This window comes from Gymnoscopelus braueri, assembly GCF_963280865.1.
Source record: "Gymnoscopelus braueri genome assembly, chromosome: 8".
Taxonomy (NCBI): Eukaryota; Metazoa; Chordata; class Actinopteri; order Myctophiformes; family Myctophidae; genus Gymnoscopelus; species Gymnoscopelus braueri.
This window is the reverse complement of record NC_137609.1, coordinates 50245967-50268604: the sequence shown is the minus strand read 5'-3', so window position 1 is coordinate 50268604 and position 22638 is coordinate 50245967. Positions and strand designations below refer to the sequence as shown.

Sequence of the window (22638 nt, the reverse complement as noted above, 5' to 3'; positions counted from 1 at the left end):
CTTGTAAATCGGCTATTTGTGGCGAATGTTCGCCCCCAGAATACGGACACCAGGGTTCAGACGGGTTAAAGGTTGGGTTCAAGTGTTACTTTTCTGGTGAAAACAAAGTATTTTTTGTGTTAAAAGGTTAAAGCTCTAAATTGTGATAGTTGCTACAGTGTTTGCAACCAATTCATAATCAAATCAGCAAATTGTGTAATGTGTTGTGTTCAGGTGGTGTAGTTACAACCTGTGTTAGGACTGGGCAATAAACTGAAAATATTTGGTAGAAACAATAATTCAAATAAACGTAACAGTTTTCATACATCAATACATCTGCAAAAAAGTCGCCTGGATATTTTTTTTTATAATCGGCTACATTTATTAGTTTGATTAACTACTTCAGTAAGCCCTGTATTATACTTTGTTGTATAATGGTGGCAAAAATAGCACAAATAGCCGATCTACAAGCTCACAACCTGTCACACAGCGGCGCACTGTGAGCTTGTAGACGGGTTATTTGCACTCAACAAAATAAATAAATGAATGGTTCATTAACCCATTTAGACCAGGAAAGCATTTTGTGTCATTTTAAGATGTATTTGGCTATTCAAAAATAGCAGATCTACATGCGCTATAATTTTTTTTTATAAGCAATGTTTTTCAAACGTTGCGGAAAATGTAGATCTGCTATTTTTGAATAGCCAAAGGAATCTTAAAATGACACAGATGCGTTCCCAGATTGAATGAGGTAAAAAAAAGCTTGAAATAATTGTGCTAACCAGCCTATATAACCTGTGTGTAATATGTGTGTTTTTTCTGTGTCCAGGTGGTGAAGTGGTCAGAGTGTTGTGTTCCTCTGGCCTGTCGGCCTGGCCAGCCGTTCAGGGCGGTGTGCCAGGCCAGCCTGGACGACTTCAGCCGCCTGGGCGTGGCCTTCATAGAAGACCGCCTGGCGCCGGACAATGGACTAGTGCCTTCAAAGATAGTCTGTGAGTTCCTCCTCCATTTCTCCTTTCCGTCACTATCGTTGCTGTCATGCAGAAACCTCCTCCCATCTCTGCAGTGGTGTAAAGTACATTTACTCAAGTACTGTACTTAAGTACAATTTTGAGGTACTTTTACTTTACTGGAGTATTGACAATTGTCAATACTTTTACTTCTACTCCACTACATCTCAGAGGCAAATATTGTACTTTTACTCCACTACAATTATTTGAAAACTTTAGTTACTTTGCAGATATGAATTATAACGTTATAAAACATACATAAACCACTTCAGCCCTATTTTAAACATAGGCTATTTTCAAACATTTTATTACTTTTACTTTTGGTACTTTAAGTACATTTTGATGCCAATACTTTTGTACTTTTACTCAAGTAAATGTTTCATTCCAGACTTGCACTTGTAACAGAGTACGCAGTATTGATGCTTTTACTTAAGTAAAACATACGAGTACTTTTTCCACCACTGCATCTCTGTATTCTAACCTTTTGTGGGTTTTCTTTACTGTAAATTAACCCATTAAGACTGGGAAAGCATCTGTGTCATTTTAGATTTCTTTGGATGTTCAAAAAATCGTGCAAATTTGAATCTTTGAATATATATATATATATATATATATTATTTAAAGCGAACATTTTAACTCAAATCTTTGCCTCTGGGGACTCTAGAACTGTCTTCTAAATCCTTACAGTTTTTTTGAAAAAACTTATGTAGCTATAATATCAGTGTTTCTCAAACTTTTTTTCATGTCAAGGACCCCCAAAATTATCTGTATTTGGCCGCGGACCCCCATCTCCAAATATGTTGTTCCAGGGACCCCCCAGATGCAAAGATTTGAGTTAAACATGTTTGCTTTAAAAAATACATATATATAAAGATTTGCACACATTTTCACGATTACTCCAGTGCCGTGCTACAAGCTTGTAGATCTGCTATTTTTTTGAATAGCCAAAGAAATAAAAAAAATGACATTTTAGATTGCTTTGGCTATTCAAAAATAGCAGATATACAAGCTCATAGCGTGGCACTCGGTGCCGCGCTATGAGCTTGTAGATCTGCTATTTTTGAAAAATCTTTATTTTATTTATTTTTTAAACACCCTACTTGATCATACTACAGCGTCACACAAAAGCATCAAAAGTAGATCTGCTACTTTTGATATTGTTTGAGTTTGAATCCTGAAAAGTAAGGTTTTTGGACACCCTGACAGATCCTGTGAACTTCCTAGTTTTATGCTGCACATGTTTTGTTTTGATGGTTGAATGAACATGTAGAAGAGACTAGAGGCCGACCCATGACACATTTCTTTAGGACCAATCCTGGTTTTGCCTAATCAGTCCTAGACCACTGATTACCCATGTTTTGACCTAGTGCTGCACAATTAATGGGAAAAAAGATTGTGATCTCGATTCAGACACCTGTGCAATCTCATTTCTAAATTATGGTGTTTTTTTTTCGATTTTTCTTTTAATATACGCTTTTTTTTTTTTTTTTTTTTTTGCTTCTGAATAATACCAACTTGCAATGTCAATCATACCTAAACGATGTAAAGCAAAAAATGCATATACATTTAACATTAAATTAATAAATATATATATACATTTAATATATTTCTATATTTAAAAGAATGTAAGAAAAAAAAAATTGGAAAATCTTTGATTTGATTGACGTTTCTATTTGAGACTTTCTCCCGACCTGAACGTGTATTTTCTGTTCATCAAATAGCAGGAGAGAAGGGGAGACCCCTGTTACTGAACCAACATGGCAATGATTACTATAAGAATATAGATGAACTCTTGTTTTGTACAAAGAGATATTACTCCACCTTTACTACACCACCTTGTAATCTCATACATTGAACAAACAAACAAACAAGTACATATAAAATACACACATGCACTTTATTTTATTTAACCAGTTAAGCATTATTCAAAAATGTTTAAAAATGTCAGATTTGCAAGCTTGTAGATTGAAAATGTTTGACATTTGACGTTTGAAATGCACAAGAGACACCATGTTGAAAGTGAGAGAAACTCAGGACACATCAGCTGCATAATTGCTGATACCGATGTCATAACAAAATAGTCAAATAATGACCAAAGTGAGCCAAAGTGAAATATCATCATGTATTTCTAGGTTGACATTTTGCGGTAATAATAATTTCACCTTTTTCTCAACGTTTCCCCCAGCCGTTCTGCTCCAAGAATCGTCCCTCAAGGAGCTTTTGGAGAAGCCGCGCGCGGAGAACCCAGAGGACTTGTGTTCCCTCGCTCTGGACAACACGCACACGGAGATCGTGTTTTCTGTAGCGTCGCCTTGTGACCGGAGAGAGGGGGACCCGGACCCCCAACACGCTCAGTGCAGGAAGGGCAGCCTGCTGCTACCGCCTGACACCAGGAAGAGGTTAGAGCAAAGTGATGGATGTCTTTGGGCTATTCAACAAGACCAGGAGACCTGGTTCTGCCAGACCCAGAAGGAACAAATTCCTAGTAGGCAACACGCCTACAAACCTCTTTATAAGTTAAAAGTATAAATCATTTTAGGCATTGTGTGTGTGTGCGGCATTTTGTGTATAGGGGTATTTGGTTGTAGATTTGTGTATAGGCTAGACCAGCAAACCTTCCAGTTAATTCACCTGTCCCTTGTCAGTCAGTGCACATAATATGGGCAGAAGGGCTTTGAATCCAGCATTTCATAAGTTTAGGTAATTTACTATGCTGCTTGTGTAGTAATAAACCTCTGAAATAGGGTTAGTAGAACAACAAAATTGCCTAAAGTTACACGGCACATGTTTTAAACCATATGAATTAAAGGTAATTCAATGTTTGTTAGTGTCCCCATTCACTGCTGCTTCAAATGGTAGCAAGTCCAGACGTGCTCTGTTGCCCCTGGTGGTTGAAATCTGAAGCGTTCCATCCTGAATGGCTGGGGAGGAAAAGAGGGACCGACAGACAAATACTCCTGTAGGCCGACCCCCTGGGTCTGGCAAAAATAGCAGATCTACAAGCTCATAGCGCGGCACCGAGTGCCGCACTATGAGCTTGTAGATCTGCATTTTTTTTTAAAATCGTGTACATTTGTGCAAATCTTTGAATATATATATATATATATATATATATATATATATATATATATATATATATATATATATATATATATATATATATATACATGCACACACACACACACACACACATTTTAACTCAAATCTTTGCTTCTGGGGATTCTAGAAATGTCTTCTAAATCCTAACAGTTTAAAAAATAACTTTTGTTATGATAATATCAGTATTGTCAAATAGCCGAAGTATATAGGGATAAAGTGCGTAATGCATGTTTTGTAGTAGTAATAAAATAATTCAAATAATTGTAGGATGTACTTTATTTAGTAAGACATGAGAAACGGTACATGGAAGTACAATTCACAATACAAGGTCTACTAAATTGGATAACTCGATGAGTTCCCACGCACACAAATCATGATGACATATAAGAGGACAGACAGATATACACACTACTATACAGCTCGTCATACAATCAGCTTACAGGTTACTGGTATGAGACATAAGAAATATGTACAAAAGAGAAAGAAAATATGACTTTTTGTTTCTGACTTTCATGGCAGTAAGGACGTCCGAATTCATCCATGGTACCGAGCGGGTTTTGACCCTCTGATGGTTTTCATGGGAGCCACGCTGTCCAAAATTGTAATGAATTTGGAATTTTTGAAACCCAGCCAAGATTCTTCTACCTGTGTGCTGTTTAGTACAGTACGTCGACCGGTCTTGTTCAGTCTTGTTCCTCTAGCCTGTGATTTAACCCATTAAGACCTGGACCGCATCTTTTTCATTTTTTGATTTGAGCTAAAAAAAGCATTATTTTACACTTTGGCTATTCAAAAATAGCAGATATACAAGCTCATAGCGCGGCACTCGGTGTCGCGCTATGAGCTTGTAGATCTGCTATTTTTGAAAAAATCGTGAAAATGTGTGCAAATCTTTGAATATATATACGGTATTTTAAAGCGAACATTTTAAACTCAAATCTTTGCTTCTGGGGGTCCCTGGAACAAAACATTTTGAGATGGGGGTCCACGGCCAAATACATATCATTTTGGGGGTCCTTGACATGGAAAAGATTGAGCACCACGGATATAGAAACATACGTTTTTCTGAAAATTGTGGGGGATTTAGGAGACATGTAGAATCGGCTTCAGGTCTTCATGGGTTAAGTGATTTAAGTAGCGGAGTTAAAAAGTACAATATGTGCCTCTGAGATGCAGTGGAGTAGAAGCGCAAGTACTGAACATTGTCAATACTCCAAGGTAAGTAAAAAAATACCTATTTTTGAGTGGTGCCAACCACTCCTACATTTGACCGTGTGTGTGTGTCCGTCCGTCCGTCCGTCCGTCCGTATGTTTGAGCATGGCCTCTGCAGCTGATTGCAACACAAGGATGCAACCAGTTACACTAATTCAAAGGCACCACTCTCTTCACACTGGGTGTGATTTTTTTTTTTATACTTGTACTTGAGTACGTTAGTTACTTTTACACCCCTGTGTATTTCCTACACTAGGTTGGAGGATCGTCGAGGCTCGGAGCCGCTGTGCAGCAGCAGCCAGGAGCCGGGCTCTGAGCTGCAGCCGGGCCACATGTCGGCCCACAGCCACACACACCTGCACCTGTCCAACTGCCACGAATGCCTGGAGCTGGAGAACAGCACCATCCTGTCCGTGAAGTACGCCTCGGCGGAGAGCATCCCCGAGCTGCCCGACGACGCCAACGACACGGCGCTGAACAGCAGCGACGACGAGGCTCTGGAAGACTTTCAGGTTAACCGTTTATTTATTTATTTATTTGTTTCAGTCTCTTGTCAGGGTGGAAACCCCATTATGTTCCAAAACAGCAGTGGTGGAAAAAAGTACTCAATTTTAGGGCTACTTCCGCTCCCGACCGGATCATATACCCGAAAAGGAATGCTGCACAGGCTAGAGAAACAGTAGCACCTTGCAAATTAGGATGTTACGTTTGTAACGTCGACCCACCGTCCACTGTCAACACATGAAGACCGGGAAAGTATCTGTGCGCCAGTGCGCCACTGATTATAGCAACATGAGTTTTTTCACTGTCAGCATTTAGAAGACATTTGTAGAATCCCCCCAGAAGCAAAGATTCGAGTTAAAAAAATCGTTTTAAAAATAAATATATTCAAAGATTTGCACACATTTTCATGATTTAAAAACAAATGGCCAAAGTATAAGATAATAGTTAAAGTGGTTCAAATCTAAAATGACAGGTGGGTGGCAACATTTCAGCCAATCAGGAGAGCGTACCCATTTTATCAGCTTAAATTTATAGCGATCCACTTCCAATTCGTTTTGTCAGCTCATTCCTTTTGTGTCGTCACTTCCAATTTAACCTGTTTATCCTGTATCCTGTGTGAGTTCTCTCTCCTGACTGTATACTGTACAATTGGTATCCCGACCTGAAAATGCATTTTCTGTTTAATAAAGAGCTGGGGAGAGACGTGTGGACTCCTGTTACTGAACAAACACGATAGCAATGAGTACCATCAGAATATAGAGCTATAGAGTACAGAAGTCCTGACGTCACTCGTTCATCCCCTGGGTCGTAAAGTAATTTCTCTATGGAGAATAACATTGGGTCATCTTAGAATCGTCTCATATAAGAATTGTGGTCCAAAAATAAACAAACTGTCTCGGCGATATTGTCAGGGAGGAGGTTCTGTATAGTTTATGATAGTCAGTCACTTATATTTGATACAGCCTGTTTCTGGCGAAAATTTAACTAATTCGGCGGAAGTAACATTATCGTTTTCTCACCGTCAGTTGATGCTTCATATCCATAAGAGTCAAACCACCGGGATCATTAGTTTATTTTTGGAACACAGTTCTTATTTGACGCGATATTAAACACGTCTATGGGGATTCAGAACGGGGGTGGAAAACTGCGAACCAGGTAGGATGTGTAAATTACGTCAGACTTCGGTGCTCTATTTAACTCATTGAGTGCCAATGACGTCTTTTGACGGCCGTTTTCAGTGTGCCATTATTGCCAATGACGTCTTATTTTTTTGGTTATTTTTTTTCCTTTTTAATCTCAAAGGAACTAGGAGAAAACGATTTTCAAAAAGTTAATTCTCCATCCACTTCAATGTTAAAATGTAAACGGATAAAAAAAGTTCTCCGTTTGACCCAAAATGCCTTTGGCATATGGATCAACTAGCTTGAAATAAGCCTGGCAGTGAATGAGTTCACTTATTTGTAATGAAAAAAATTATAATCATATAATCCGTTCATTCCATCAATCGTTGCACCTCTCATTTCAGGACGACGCTAAAGGGTTCCCCGGGCGGGACGGCACCGGCAAACCGCCCAACGTGTTGGTGTACACGGGCGGCAGTGAGGAGCGCTTCCAGCAGATCCGCTCTCTGCTGGCAGAGTGCATCGACACGGAGCGCTACATCATCTACCACCTGCAGCCCAGGCATGTCCTCACCCACCCCTGGATCCACAGCGCCAAGCTGCTGGTGCTGGCTGAACTGGAGCCGCTCACACCACAGGTTAGTGGAGTTTGGAAGTTTTTTTATTTAGGTTCCGTTTTCATTTCGATTTGACCAGAGCCATGCGAGGAGAGTTGCGTCGCCTCACGTTCACTTCATCGGGCCAGCCTTCTACAGCGTTGGTTCTCAAAGTGGGGTCCGGGGACCCCCAGGGGTCCTTGAGGGAGTTCCAGGGGGTCCCCAGCTAAATGATGGATAGTTGGGGACTAAATGGACCCTTATGGGTCTGTAACTCTTGAGAGTGTACAAATGGAACCAAATGGACCCTAACGGGTCCATTTGGTTCCATTTGTACACTCTCAGAGTTAAATTAACATTGATTTTACAATTATAGTTTGGGGTCCCAGAGATAGAAATGCCATTAGATGGGGGCCCGTAGCCCTAATGCATGTCAAACTGGGGGTCCTTGAAATTAAAATGGTTGAGAATCACTGCTAGAGCCGTAAACATCTTATCTTATGGGGGGTCCCTGGCATATCTTTTCAAAGGGGGGTCCGCGGGCTAATAAGCGTCAATTTGGGGGTCCTTGACATGAAAAGGTTTGAGAACCACTGTTCAACAGAGCCTTCTATTGGCGAATTAGTGACAAAGCCCTGAACCGGAAGTTTACGGAATGCACTATGAGCTAAGCTTGGGCGATGGGCCAATCGTCCATCGTGGGCCCAAAAATCGCCGATATATTCGCGCTAGAAAAGCAATAATGTGAGAACGGCTCCCCAGTCCTTTTAAGTGAGTTATACTTTGCCGTACAGCGGGGTCGCGTGTCAGAAATAGCAGATCTACAAGCTCACAACGCGTCGCTGACGCGACTCATTATGAGCTTGTAGATCTGCTGTTTTCGGCGCACGACCGCGGCGCACGACTGAGTATACTAGTATTGTAACACGTGCAATAGCAGATCTACAAGCTACAACGCGTCGCATTGTGACGCGCTGTGAGCTTGTAGATCTGCTGTATTGACACAGCACTTGAGTAAATGTACTTAGTTACTTTCCACCACTGTTCTTTTAGGACTAAGCTAAGATCACAGGCTAGGAGATGAAGTGAAGTTGAAGCAGAGTAGCCTACCTCAGTTTACAGCAACGATGTGGTGAAACACACCCATCCAGGTTAACCTTTTTATATTAGGAGAAATAATTATCACCCACTGTAACTAAAGGGACTCGCAGCCAGTGGTGGAAGAAGTACTCAGATATTTTACTTAAGTACGTACAGTACTTGAGTAAATGTACTTAGTTACTTTCCACCACTGCTCGCAACGTGCAGTGGTGGAAAACGTACTCAAATGTTTTACTTAAGTGAAAGTATCAATACTGCAATGTAGAAGTACTCTGTTACAAGTAAAAGTCCAAAATAAAAAAATTGCTTGAGTAAAAGTACAGAAGTATTGGTATCAAAATGTACTTTAAGTACCAAAAGTAAAAGTACTAAAATGTTTGAAAATAGCAGATCTACAAGCTCACAACGTGACGCGTTGTGAGCTTGTAGCTATTTTCAAATAGCCTAATAGGGCTAAAGTGGTTAATGTATGTTTTATAATGTCATAATTTATATCTGCAAAGTAACTAGTAACTAAAGTTTTCAAATAATTGTAGTGGAGTAAAAGTACAATATTTGCCTCTCAGATGTAGTGGAGTAGAAGTAAAAGTATAGACAATTGGAAATACTTCAGTTAAAGTAAAGTACCTCAAAATTTTAATTAAGTACAGTACTTGAGTAAATGTACCTAGTTACTTTGCACCACTGGCAACGTGCTTCAGGTCGCGAGTGAATTCACATTTCAAATGGCATTGATTGACTGGTGATATAAACATAAGCTGACACAAGTTTTAATATCCAGACTTGACAGCAAAAGTTAAGGATCAAGTGCTGGATCTTGTTAGACCGAGGGGGACGCGTGTTCCTGCATCATCAAGCTGGCAAATGCACAGCCAGGATTTGCAGAAACTGGAGCTGTAGTTTCGTTTTTATGTTAAAATATATATACAGCTATCATCAAACGTACAGTAGCTGATAAACAGACAACTAGGAAAGCAATGCTCTCCTCCGCTCCATTTAGTTGCCTACCTACCGGGGAGGGGACCTCACTATGAGCGTTTGTGCAACTCTCTAATACAAGGCTCTGGTTTTCAGTTCAGTTTGAATCTGTTTTTAAAACGGGTTTGATGATTTAGTTGAGTTTTACATTTTGTTGAAAAGGCTTAGTTTTAGTTGAGTTTGAGTGTTAAGTCTTAGTTTTTTGTATTTATCAATTTTATTTGTCAAGGGGGAGATTCAAAAAGGTCAAGAAAAGTATTGTGTTATATAAAAAAAAACATACATTTACAGTTATAACTGGCACAGCTAAGAAATTGGAAAATGGATATCCACAAAGTTATCATTTACATAATGACATTACAATAAACAATTCAGTTAACTAAAATTGTTTATTTATTTTATCCTAGTTTTAGTTAACTCTATATATATAAAAAAAATATATATATATATATATATATATATATATATATATATATATATATATATATATATATATATATATATATATATTTTTTTTTTTTTTTATATATATATATATTTTTTTATATATATATTTTTTTTTACAAATGTCTATTACTTTTTTTGCAGACAGTAAAAAAATTCAGACAATAAAAAAACATTGTGGCAAGTAGTAAGGACAAAGAGGTCTGACATTTTCTGACAAAAAACAACAATTGAAACAAAACGGCAAAAAACACACCATAACAGCCGTTAACTCTATTGTAATCACCTGGTTCTGCTCCCCCAGCTGCAGACTCGTTTCCTGCACTACCTGGGCGTGGCGGGCGGCCGGGTCCTGGGGCTGTCGTCCACACTGTGCCCGTCGGGCCTGTGCCTGGAGGCCAAGGAGAGGCGGAGGCAACGGATCGGCAGGCTGAACTTCACCAGGGAGGACGCCACCGAACTGCAGGTTGGGTCTAGACTCCTTAACCCTCTAACACATTCACTGCTCCTTAACCCTCTAACACATTCACTGCCAGGTATTCATTCATTCATATTAATATGCGTGGAGCTTCAGTCTGAAATTGGCTCCGGTGTCTGCGATTACAAGGGGGAGGGGATTTGAATGTCCCTAAACCAATCACAAGAGATCCACAGATCCGCCTACATCTGACGTCATCTTGCCTTAGCAGATATTCGATTGGCTTGTCGTTAGACCCACCCCCACCTCCGACTCTCATTGGACGGTACTTTTTGTACCGAATAAAGCCTAGGTTCACATTTCAACACCAGACCAAGAGGAGGCTGTCCACTCAGAGAGTGGGCGGGGTCTATGGTCTGGAACCAGGCTAGAGACGAGTCTCTCCTCTCTCCACCGGAACAAAAACATTGTAGAAGATTTAGACTCCAATCCACTTCCTGGTTAACTTATGACTTCAAAAACCTGTATCTTGGCTCCTGTGTACTTTTTTTTTTTACAATGTTAATTTAACTATTTTCAACTGGCTGCAACTATGGAACGGATTACCGAATGCTTTTAATTTTTTCCCCCCGATTGTACGAGACCTCTATGTGTGTAATGAGGGGATCACCGTGAGGATGGTGATCACTGAAAATATTTTGTGACTACTTGAAAAAGGTTCAAAAATGGTTAAAAATCCTGGCACTCAACGTATAATATTTTAATAAACCTCTGGCACCCAATGTGTTAACATGGAAGTGGACGACTGGACGGAGTTAGTTTTTTTTGGGATGACGTCATTTCCAGTTCCTATGGTTCTCTCGCAGTCAAGGCATCATTCATAGGTTGGCATATACAGTATGGGTCCTTTCAACCAGCTGGTTGAGAGGACGCATATATGCGTCCTTGGCAGGCAACGTGTTAAGACCTGAGGTTCCGATTCTACAAAATGTCTTCTATATCAGTGGTTCTCAAACGTTTTCATGTCAAGGACCTCCAGATTTTTTGGGAGAAAAACGTTCAGAACCCAAGATATCGTGATCCGAAGATTTGCTGCTCCGTTCACTTCTTGGCCCTTTAAGGCCTGAGGGGATTCTTTAGAATGTTTTCTAAATCCTACAGTTTTTTGAAAAAAAATTACATTCTTTTTTTTCAAGATTTTTCAAGAATAGCAGATATACAAGCTCATAGCACGACACTCGGTGCCGCACTATGAGCTTGTATATCTGCTATTTTTGAATAGCCCAAAGAAAGCTAAAGTGACACCGATGCGTTCCAGGTCTTAATGGGTTAACTTATTACTTAACTCTTTGACTGCCAGAGTATTTTCATAAAGTACTCCCCCAGTGCCAGCGATTTTCGTGTTTTTTTGTTTTGTTATTTTGTTATTTAATTTTCATATAGTAAGTCTAGCTGCGGTTTAGAACACATACGATGGTTCCACCAGCAGAGAGCAGCAAATAGACACTTTCATCGGCTCGCTGACTCGCTGCCCCTCCCCAACAGAGCCAAACAGTGAAATACGTCAAACCGGATGTGACGTGTTCTCAGATTCTCCGATTGGAAAAATGTACGATGTGCTACACGACGGCGATGACTGTTCGTCACCCAGACTATAGATTATAGAAGTGGACCTCTCCGTTCGTTTTTTATACCGTGTGAAAAACCGTGTGTTTCCCTATTCTGGCCGAAAATGACCGTGGAAAAAAATGAAAACCGGAAACGGAATCTGCGTCATAAAACCGGATGCAGATGTGGGTGAAGTAAGTGGAACCCGAAACCTAGAATGATAAATGATCAGAATAGCGCAACCAGAGATTAAACAATGAACGCGCGTCTAACGCGTCGACGGCCAACTGGACAAACTAGCAATTGCGATGACCTCGTTGACATTTGTGAAACCACACAGTAATAACCCTCAGTGATTAGCAACCATCAGGGGATCGATCATACTGGAGATAAATATTCTGTGACTACTTGGAAAAAAGGTAAGAAAATGGCTGGCAGTGGGCAAACGCAGACAGAAATAAGTCTGGCAGTGAGAGAGTTAAAAATATATATATGTTCAAAGATTTGCTGTGAGCTTGTATATCTGCTATTTTTGAATAGCCAAGGTATAAAATAATGGTTTAAGTCAGGGGTCTTCAACGTTTTCAGACCAAGGACCCCCTAGCTGAGAGAGAGATGAAGCAGGGACCCCCTACTCTAAAATTGTGTTTCAGATTAAAGTTTTTTTTTTAACTTAGTCTGCTCTTTTTTCCCTCTACACCTATAGCCTCTTTGCCAAAAATAGCCGATCTACAAGCTCTCAACGCCTCGCAGCGCGAGGCGTTGAGAGCTTGTAGATCTGCTATTTTTGGCTAATCTTCCCCTCAGAAAAGGAATTCTAGGGTTCAAGTGGTTAATGTAAAAAAAACTAAATCCTATCACACAAAGATTTGGCAGACCCCCTATAGTAGCTCTGAGGACCCCCTAGGGGTCCCGGACCCCCTGTTGAAGACCCCTGGTTTAACACATTGACTGCCAGAGTTTATTCATAATGTACTCACCCCTGTGCCAGCAATTTGCGTGTTTTTTAATTTTTTTGTTTTGTAATTTTTCATTCAAATACATTCTCTGATTGTGTTGTCAAGCACCTACGATTGTTCCACCAGTAGAGAGCAGCACATCCAAACATTGATCACCTCGCTCACCCCCTCCCAAATAGGCCCACGTCATATCCGGTCATTCAAAGGATGTGACGTTTTCGACAATTCCCGGCCCGCTGATCGGCCTGAAAACGATGTGATACACTACGACGATGACTGTTAGTCACCCGGACCAAAGAAAATAGAAGTTGAGCTGTCCGTTTGTCTTTTATACCGTGTGAAAAACCGTGTTTTTCCTTATTCTGGCCGAAAATCACCGGAGAAAAACAACGTGACCCGGAAATGAATTATTTTTTTTACATCCGGCTCCGGGTGAGTGTGACGTAAGTGGAAAACGAAAGTGTTGATGAGAAATAAACACAGCCGTGCGATCACAGATTAAACAATGAAAATTCAAAAGAACGTGTCAACCCGTTCTTAGGAATCCTGGCACTCAAGCGATGGATTTGAAAGAACGTGTTGACGCGATCTTGGCACTGTATGTGTTCTTAAGTGGTTACACAGATGCGTTAAGTAAGTGGTTCTCAAACTAAAAAGTCAAGGACCGGCCAAATCGATGTTCTTGGCCGCACGGACACCCCCCCCCCCCCCCCCCCCCCGATCTGTAAAGCTTTTGTTCCAGGGATTCCTAGAAGAGAAGATTATTATTTAGACCGCTGCAGCTAGCTGCAAGTTGCAACAACAAATATTTGGTGTGGACTTGAAGGCTTTAAGAACACTGCAGCTGCTGCTTCTTTTAATCTCTCCTCATGAAGGGCATCATCTGGATATGATGCTATTCTAAACATCATGTACATACCTGCCAGTGGTGTAAAGGGAAAAAAAAAAGACATTTACTCAAGTACTGTACTTAAGTACAATTTTGAGGTACTTTTACTTTACTGGAATATTTCCAATTTTCAATACTTTTACTTCTACTCCACTACATCTCAGAGGCAAATATTGTACTTTTACTCCACTACAATTATTTGAAAACTGTAGTTACTTTGCAGATATAAGTTATTACATTTTAAAACCTACATTAACCACTTTAGCCCTTTTTTTATTCCTAGGCTATTTGAAAATAGACGATCTACAAGCTTGTAGATCTGCTATTTTAAAACATTTTAGCACTTTTACTTTTGGTACTCTAAGTACATGTTTGATACCAATACTTTTGTACTTTTACTCAAGTACATTTTGAATTCCGGACTTGTACTTGTAACAGAATACTTCTACATTGCAGTATTGATTTCTGATGGCTTCTGATGGCTTCAAATCCAGTGTCAATCTGACAACCAATCTGAGGTCTTTTAACACATTGATTGCCAAGAACGAGTTAACTCGTTTTTACTCGTTTTTAAAATCCATCACTTGATTGCCAAGATCGAGTTAACTCGTTTTTAAGAAAAACATTTTTTTTCCAAAAAAATAAATAAATAAAAATTAATTATTATTATTATTTATTTATTTTATTTGACCCAAAGACCAAGGAGATATGATTTGTTGAAGATCTAGACTCCTATCCACTTCCTTGTTAACTTAAAACTTAAATTTTGTATCTCAGCTCCTGAGTACTTTTTTTTTTTTCAATAAAATCTCTGGCAATAAAATGCAAAAAATCTGAAATAACTCTGGCAATCAATGTGTTAAACAGCAGACAAAGGCTTGTCTATTAGAAAAAGGTTCCCCTAAAGAGAGTTCTAGTCTATGAAAGATAAGGGGGCGTTTGTTTTTATGTAATGTACTGTATATGTTACTGTCATGTGTTTTGTATTTTAATGTTTAATGTTTTAAGTTTAAGTCTCAGGACTTTCTTGTGTTATCCTCAAACTGCTGTAACCATGTTGTTGTATTGCTTATTCAAACCAAAACAAATCAAGACCCTATAATTCCTCTTTCTTTTATTTTTCTTTGATGTTGAAAGTCCCTCTCCACCTGGGATGAACTGAACACTTGGAAATGTTAGTCCTTTGCTCAGGAGGAACGCGAGGAACGCTTCCTGATTGGGTTCGCGACCCAAGAAGTTCTTCAGCATCTCTTCGGCATCCTTAGAACTACCGGGCTTCAGGATGCAGTTCCTGTAGTCCAAACCCACCTTGGGGTTCATGATTCCTTCCTCTTTGAAACGGCTGTAGAACATGTCCATGGACAACACATTACCCCACAGGTAGCGGTACAACTGGGCACCGCGGCCGCGTTCCGCTTTGTGACAGACAGCTGATAGGATGCGCCCTTGAAAATCAGGGACTCCCAGGATGTCCTTGCTGAGCCTAATGCATTCATTAGCCGGGTCCAAACCAGTCTGGGTGTGAAGAGCCTGGTCCAATTTAGCCTCGACTATCTTCTCCAGGTAGACCATACCGATGTTGGCGAGACGAGACTTGATGAGTTTGTCCAGCAGGTAGTCAGGAATCGGAGCTCCTGTCTTGTAGTGTTGAGACATTCTCTGTAGTGGTTCCTTCTCCCAAGCCCAGTTCTCCAGCATCTGGGAGGGAGCCTCTCTAAAGTCTGTCTCCGCGTTGAATGCACTGAACGCAGCGTAGTCAACCTGAGCACAGAGGTAGTGCATGGCGTGACCAAACTCATGGAAGTACGTCACCACATCGGCATGCTTCAGTAGGGAGGGGGCGTCGGCTGTGGGTTTGCTGAACTCGGTCACTATGGCAGCAACAGCAATCTGTCTGCTCCCATCAGACAGCAGACAGCCGGGCTGCAGCAGGGAGCAATATCCAGCGGTAGTTCCTCGCCTGCCCTTTCCCTTTCTGGGGAGCAGGTCAAGGTAGAACTGTCCGACTGTCTGTCCAGAGGAGAGGTCGTTGACGCAGTACAGAGTGACATCGGGATGCCACACGGGGGCGCCGTGCACCAGGCTGAACGACAGACCCAGCAGGTCCTGGCAGATGTCCAGCAGACCCTGGGTCACAACCTCCAAGGGAAAATACTCCTTCAACTGGTTGTGATCCACTCCATACTGGTTCTTCACCTGATCCATGTAGTATGACATATCCCATTCATTCAGCTCCCCATTGAATGGCAGATATCTCCTCCGACACTCCTTCTCCTTTAGTTTGAGGAGATTTGTTCTCTCTTTGTCTCCCAGTGGCTTCAGCTTATGGGCCAGCTCCTCCAGGAAGATGGAGACCTTTTTGGCAGACTTTGCCATGCTTCTTTTCAGGACAAAGTCAGCGTAGGTTTTGCAGCCCTGCAAAGCAGAGTTCTCTTCACAGAGCGAGTAAAATGCTTTCCCAACCTTCTTGCGTGTTTTAGGGACAAAGCATTTCTTCATGGTGGTGAAATAGTTGTTGAACGACAGCGTGATCAGCGTTTCTCCATCTGCCTCCAAGGAGCTCAGGAAGTTATCGGGAAGACCTCCTAGTTCAACCCTGCTGAAGGTCAAACCAGTACATTTGATCTTGTCTTGTTTCTCTTTGGGGAGATGCACTCCTTCCCTTTCTTTTTTGTTTTTCTTTTTCCGGCGCAGTCTCTCCATGTATCTCTTATCCTCTGCAGTAAGGTCTTTATCCACCTTCAATCCCAGAGCAAGAATCCTCTGGTAGACGTCATTCTTCATTTTCATGACCACGTCGACAATGCTCAGCTTCTCACGTGCATATGTGCTGGCGGTCCTCACCTTCTCACTGGGAGACACATACTTGGAGAAGGTTAGCATTTTCCTCAGGACAGTGTACTCAGCTTCCAGGTCATTCAGAGCCTTCAGGGTATTGTTTAAGGTGACACTGTCCAGGTCTAGGGAACCCACGGCATCATACACCTTCTTGGTCTTGGCAATGAGCTCGTCAGACATCTGCTGGATCTGTTTAGGGCTCAGATCCCAGCGCAGGAGGTTCTCGGTGCGAACCCGACTAGGGCTGCTGAAATCCTCTCCTGTAGCTCCCATGATCGTGGAAATCAATTACAACCTAGTTTGAGCTCTGTGAGTCTGTTTGGATGTTACACTTTTGGTCGGGAGTAGATTGCAAAATGAAAGGATTTCTCTGCACCTCCCTCTGTGTTTGGATCAAAGGTCTCCAAAGGTCAGAACACTTATAGATGCTGATGATGTCTTCTAAGTAAAGGAATGCAGTTCAGAGATTCGTTTAGACTGTCTGTGATGTCAAAGACAGCTTTGAGAGCTAAAGTTCAGCTGAAAGCCATATGTTGAGGTTTGCCGTTCCTTTTATATGATTTTTGCCGTTTTTGCCGTGATGTCCGTGATATAGAACAACTAGAATTCCATATTATGGTGCTACAGTACTCTGACATTAAACATGCCATGTGATGCCATAGATGTCATAGATATCCATATTTGGGCACGGCCAGTGGTGTAAAGTAACTAAGTACATTTACTTACTGTAAGTATTGTACTTAAGTAAACTTTTAGGTACTTTTACGTTAAATTTTTATACTTTTACTCCTACTCCACTACATCTCAGAGGCAAATGTTGTACTTTTACTCCACTACAATTATTTGAAAATTTTAGCAGTTTCGTTGTAGATTTTGATTATTATTACAAAACATACATTTACCACTTCAGCCCTATTTAAACTTTGTCTATTTGAAAATAGCCGATCTACACAAGCTGACGACGCGATGCAACATGTTTTTGGACATTCTGCATACTGAGTACTTTTACTTTTGGTATTTTAAGTGTATTTTGATACTTTTGTACTTTTACTCAAGTAAATTTTGATTACTGGACTTTTACGTGTAACAGAGTATATCTGCATTGCAGTATTGATACTTTTACTTACGAAAAACGTGTACTTTGTCCACCACTGGGCATGGCAGTGGAGGACGTGGATATTCTGGGAGATATGGGGGAAACGCACACAGGCTGCAGCGTCCTTGTTATGTCATATTCCCCGCTTACTGGGGATGAACTGAACACTTGGAAATGTTAGTCCTTTGCTCAGGAGGAACGCTTCCTGATTGGGTTCACGACCCAACAAGTTCTTCAGCATCTCTTCGGCATCCTTAGAACTACCAGGCTTCAGGATGCAGTTCCTGGCCAGATTGACCATGGTTCATAAGATCATATATGGCGAGGTCCCCATATTTCAGGTAAACTAAGTAAACCATTTTTTCACTAGAGCCAGTGTAGCAAGTGTGAGCCATCCTGCTTTGTTTTTATTGAGGATACTTCAAAACATTTACATATATCACTTTATAAAATAAAACAATACAAAACATAAAAGACAGACAATTACACGTACTTAAAGACAAACAGAAAAATAAAATAAAATCATAAATAAAGTAAATTAAATATTTATAACCTTTGTGAGGGTGCGCATGTACCTTATTTTCCTTACAATATCACATCTCTCCTTTTTGGAGTATATATATTAACCATTTTCCCCATCTTTTTTCAAAGAGATCTTCCCTTATTTTCAGTTTGAATGTTAACTTTTCCTTGTCCTGAATATTATCCACTATGTTTCTCCACTGTTTATAGTCCGGTGTATCAGTCTTGAGCCAGTTCCTGGTGATAGCCTTTTTCCCCGCCGAGCCATCCTGCTTTTAACAGTAAAGTGTGCAAAGGATCATTTACTTACATAGGAGCCACACGGTGGAAAGGCCTCGAAACCAGTGTCAATCTGACAACCAATCTGAGGTCTTTTAAACCACAGATAAAGGCTTGTCTATTAGTTCCCCTAAAGAGGGTTCTAGTCTATGAAAGATAAGGGAGCGCTTGTTTATATGTAATGTACTGTGTATGTTACTGTCATGTGTTTTGTATTTTAATGTATTTTTTACTTATTAACTGTTAACTCTGAGAGGACCTCAATGGAAATAAGTCTCAGGACTTTCTTGTTATCCTCAAACTGCTGTAACCATGTGTTTGTATTGCTTTTCTAATTAACCAAAACAAATCAAGACCCTATTATTCCTCTTCCTTTCCTCTTTCTTTTTCTTTGATGTTGAAAGTCCCTCTCCACCTGGGATGAACTGAACACTTGGAAATGTTGGTCCTTTGCTCAGGAGGAACGTGAGGAACGCTTCCTGATTGGGTTCGCGACCCAAGAAGTTCTTCAGCATCTCTTCGGCATCCTTAGAACTACCGGGCTTCAGGATGCAGTTCCTGTAGTCCAAACCCACCTTGGGGTTCATGATTCCTTCCTCTTTGAAACGGCTGTAGAACATGTCCATGGACAACACCTCACCCCATAGGTAGCCGTACAACCTGGCACCGCTGTCTCTTTCCGCTTGGTGACAGACAGCTGATAGGACTCCCAGGATGTCCTTGCTGAGTCTCTTGCATTCATTAGCCGGGTTCAAACCCATGTTCGTGGAAATCAATACAGCGTAGTTTGAGCTCTGTGAGTCTGTTTGGATGTTACACTTTTGGTCGGGAGTTGATTGTAAAATGAAAGAATTTCTCTGCACCTCCCTCTGTGTTTGGATCAAAAGGTGTCTGTGGCTAGCCTGGTAAACCCTCCCTCTCAATTCCATTTCATTTCAGGAGTGAGTCTGGCCTGATCCGCCTGTCTGCAATATTGGCTGTGCTGGAGTTGGGCGGGAGTAATACCGTTGACTGACAACCCCTTCAGCCAATGATAATTTTTCCCCTTCAGCCAATCAGCAGTTCACCAGTCTTAATGTGACGCGACGGGACTTTTGAGACAGCCATACCCAAAATGGGTTGCCTTTTTCAGGTACAATGGTGTCACTGCCCGCCCCTACCGGTTCTCTAATTATTTTTTTTTAAATAGGCTTTGTCATGATTAATTGACCACATATATGAAGTTAAACAACTAAATTCTATCCAAACGATATCTTATAAGTAAATTCCGTGCCTCAAAATAGAAGTTAGAGAGCTTTTTTGAAGTAAAAAAATAGCGGAGAATTGGCCGCACAAGAAAAAGATGGCTGCCGTTCGTGTTTTGGGCTCACTCGAACTCGCCACCTGATTGGCCAACGTAAGCTGTCAATCACAGAACAATGAGCGACGACGCTGATAGGCGCGGCCGTTTGGCATACACAGCCAATATTGCAGAGAGGCGGTTCATGCCAGACTCACTCCAGGAATCAAATAGAAATGAGATTTCCGGAGGGAGGGTTTACCAGGCTAGTCTGTGGCAGCAATGACTTCCAAAGGTCAGAACACTTATAGATGCTGATGATGTCTTCTAAGTGAAGGAATGCAGTTCAGAGATTCATTTAGACTCTGTGTGATGTCAAAGACAGCTTTGAGAGTTTTATATGATTTTTGCTGTGATGTCCATGGTGTAGAACAACTAGAATTCCATATTATGGTGCTACAGTACTTAATTAAACATGCCATGTGATGCCATAGATGTCCATAGATATCCATATTTGGGCAAGGCCAGTGGTGTAAAGTACATTTACCTAAGGATCTACACCATGATTAAAAAAATATATATATATATATGTCCCTCAAACGTTTTTCAAAAGGTTTGAGCCTAAATCAAGCCTCAGATATACTCATTCCAACTAACTTCTCTCTGGCTTCTAAAGCACTTTCACCTGCTAATACCACATTGTCCTGATTTGGCACGTGGCTCTATTGAGTAGGGATGGAGCTCGAAAACCGGGTCCATTATATACCCGGGTATGAATTTATCGAGACCCGGGTTTCGATAAGCTTTGGGCTTGTCGAGCCTGTTATCGAGTGCAGCGGCCCACGACGTCATGTCTAAACTATCAAAACAAGAGGCGATCAAGAAATAAATCTAATCACCCACGCTGGCACAAACATGTCGGTCTAAAAGTGTATCGATAGCTGCAAGTTGTGCCAAACAGCGCTGCCCGGGGAAACATGGAAGAGGAATTTTATTGGCTCACTACATCACTATTTTAAGGGGACTGTAAGCGTCCATTTGGTTCCATTTCTACACTCGGGTGGTTGCGTCGTTGTTGCGTTTACATGTGCGGTGCAGCGGTGAAACAATGGCGTTAACGAGTGAAACGCTCAAAAGTTTCACTCGTCCTCTTCTACCCAAGGTAGCAAGTCTCCGTTGACAATTTTAATAATCCAATTGATAATAATCCGTTTGGGATCTCCCTGTGAATGAATAACTAGTGTTGCTTGAGCGTGTCCGTCTTTTCTGTCTATCGTTGCCGAAAATGGCAGATCTACAAGCTCACAACGTGGTGCGAACAGACGCAGTGTGAGCTTGGAGATTGGCTATGTTTGGTGCGCGACACCGTCGTACGAGTATAAGTATAAATTGCGCTTTTAAAGTGACAGTACACACATTAACCGTTTCTTCAATATTATTTTCCAATAGTAAAAAGGTCACTTGCCTTCTGTCTGTTAGAAAAGTACTGTATTTGAAGGCCCTAGTAAAATGTAGTGAGAGTGATATATTTTGGTTAAAACAAAGAAAAAATAATAGAAAAAATAAATATGCATTTTTTGTTTATAAAGAGTTGAAGAGACATGGAGATTTTATAGTAATTATTACAGTACTATTCATAATATAAAGCCATTTAACACTTATTGCACATTATATGAATGGTTGTTTTAATGATAGGCAAAAATATTTTTTACTTGTCATCTTCATTTAATTTTAGATAGTGGTCAGCCACAAACTCACTGTCACAACTGGCCAATAAAAAAAGATACCGGTTCTGTTCAGAATTTTTTGTCTCACGTCTTTTTTCTTAATAATAGAAAAAGATCGATAGTGGGCTCGATAAAAGCTCGGTTCGATAAGCAGGCTCGATAAGGTGCTCATTATCAATAAAAATTAACGAGCTCCATCCCTACTATTGAGCCAGTTTGTATGCATGTTATCCCTCTGGTTCTGTGAGGAAAAAGTAAAACAAAATGTTAATGTTGGAACTGAAAAACGGGAGGGATTGTATCGCTTGTGACGTCACGTGCGGGGGGGCAAATCAGTTTGGTCTGTTTTGAGACCAATTTACAGAAAACCCCAGATATGCTGTGAAAGCCTGAGTGTTCAAACTGGGGTATTTTTTGGGATAGAAGAGAGGTAGGGGAGACCAAAAAAAAAAAGAAAAGGAAAAGTTCCAATATGTGGTGTAGTCCCTTTAAGTATTATTACAATATAGAGGGGGTCCCTGCTTCATCTCTCTCTCAGCTAGGGGGTCCTTGGCCTGAAAAACGTTGAAGACCCCTGGTGTAGACAAGACGCGGTACAGTTGTAAAGCAGGTCCGTTTGACTAAGAATAGAGTGTCTAAGTGTGATTTTCTCTTGTGCAGCTCAGCGTACGGGCCAGCGGCCAGGTGTTTATCCGGGACCCACAGGGAGGGGGCGAGGTGGAGCTGTGGGGGGAGATGACGGGGGACAAGGAGGACGTCCCCCACGGGCAGAAGGACATGGTCATCGTCAGGCTCACCCACGGAGAGGACGGAGGGGAGGCCGTCCTGTGTCAGGTACGGATGTCCCCACAGTCGTGGAATGACCGATTGAATGATTAAATTGTGTTTCTGGCATTGAACATATGAATACAAATGACATTTATGTCTTTTTTTAGGCTTTGTAAACAAAAAATGCACCGGGCAGATATGAAAAATAAC

At 41.0% G+C, this 22638-nt stretch overlaps 3 protein-coding genes across 4 annotated transcripts in view; 1 reads left to right on the top strand and 2 right to left on the bottom strand.

Moving 5' to 3' along the window:
- Positions 1-22638, bottom strand: part of psmg1 (proteasome (prosome, macropain) assembly chaperone 1) — a 228226-nt gene that overhangs the window by 42595 nt on the left and 162993 nt on the right. The gene's annotated exons all lie outside the window — the stretch shown is intronic.
- Positions 1-22638, top strand: part of hlcs (holocarboxylase synthetase (biotin-(proprionyl-CoA-carboxylase (ATP-hydrolysing)) ligase)) — a 94347-nt gene that overhangs the window by 12638 nt on the left and 59071 nt on the right. For both annotated transcript variants that reach the window (XM_080435601.1, XM_080435600.1), the window contains 6 exons: positions 809-971; positions 3175-3388; positions 5558-5813; positions 7331-7564; positions 10350-10511; positions 22321-22494. In XM_080435601.1, coding sequence (XP_080291727.1) covers positions 809-971; positions 3175-3388; positions 5558-5813; positions 7331-7564; positions 10350-10511; positions 22321-22494 — 1203 coding nt within the window. The remainder of the gene's footprint in view (positions 1-808; positions 972-3174; positions 3389-5557; positions 5814-7330; positions 7565-10349; positions 10512-22320; positions 22495-22638) is intronic.
- Positions 14958-17030, bottom strand: LOC308090064 (thimet oligopeptidase-like; the record flags this gene model as incomplete). The annotated part of the gene is made up of 1 exon (XM_080435095.1): positions 14958-17030. One exon carries the CDS (start codon positions 17028-17030, stop codon positions 14958-14960), a length of 2073 nt encoding a protein of 690 aa, XP_080291221.1.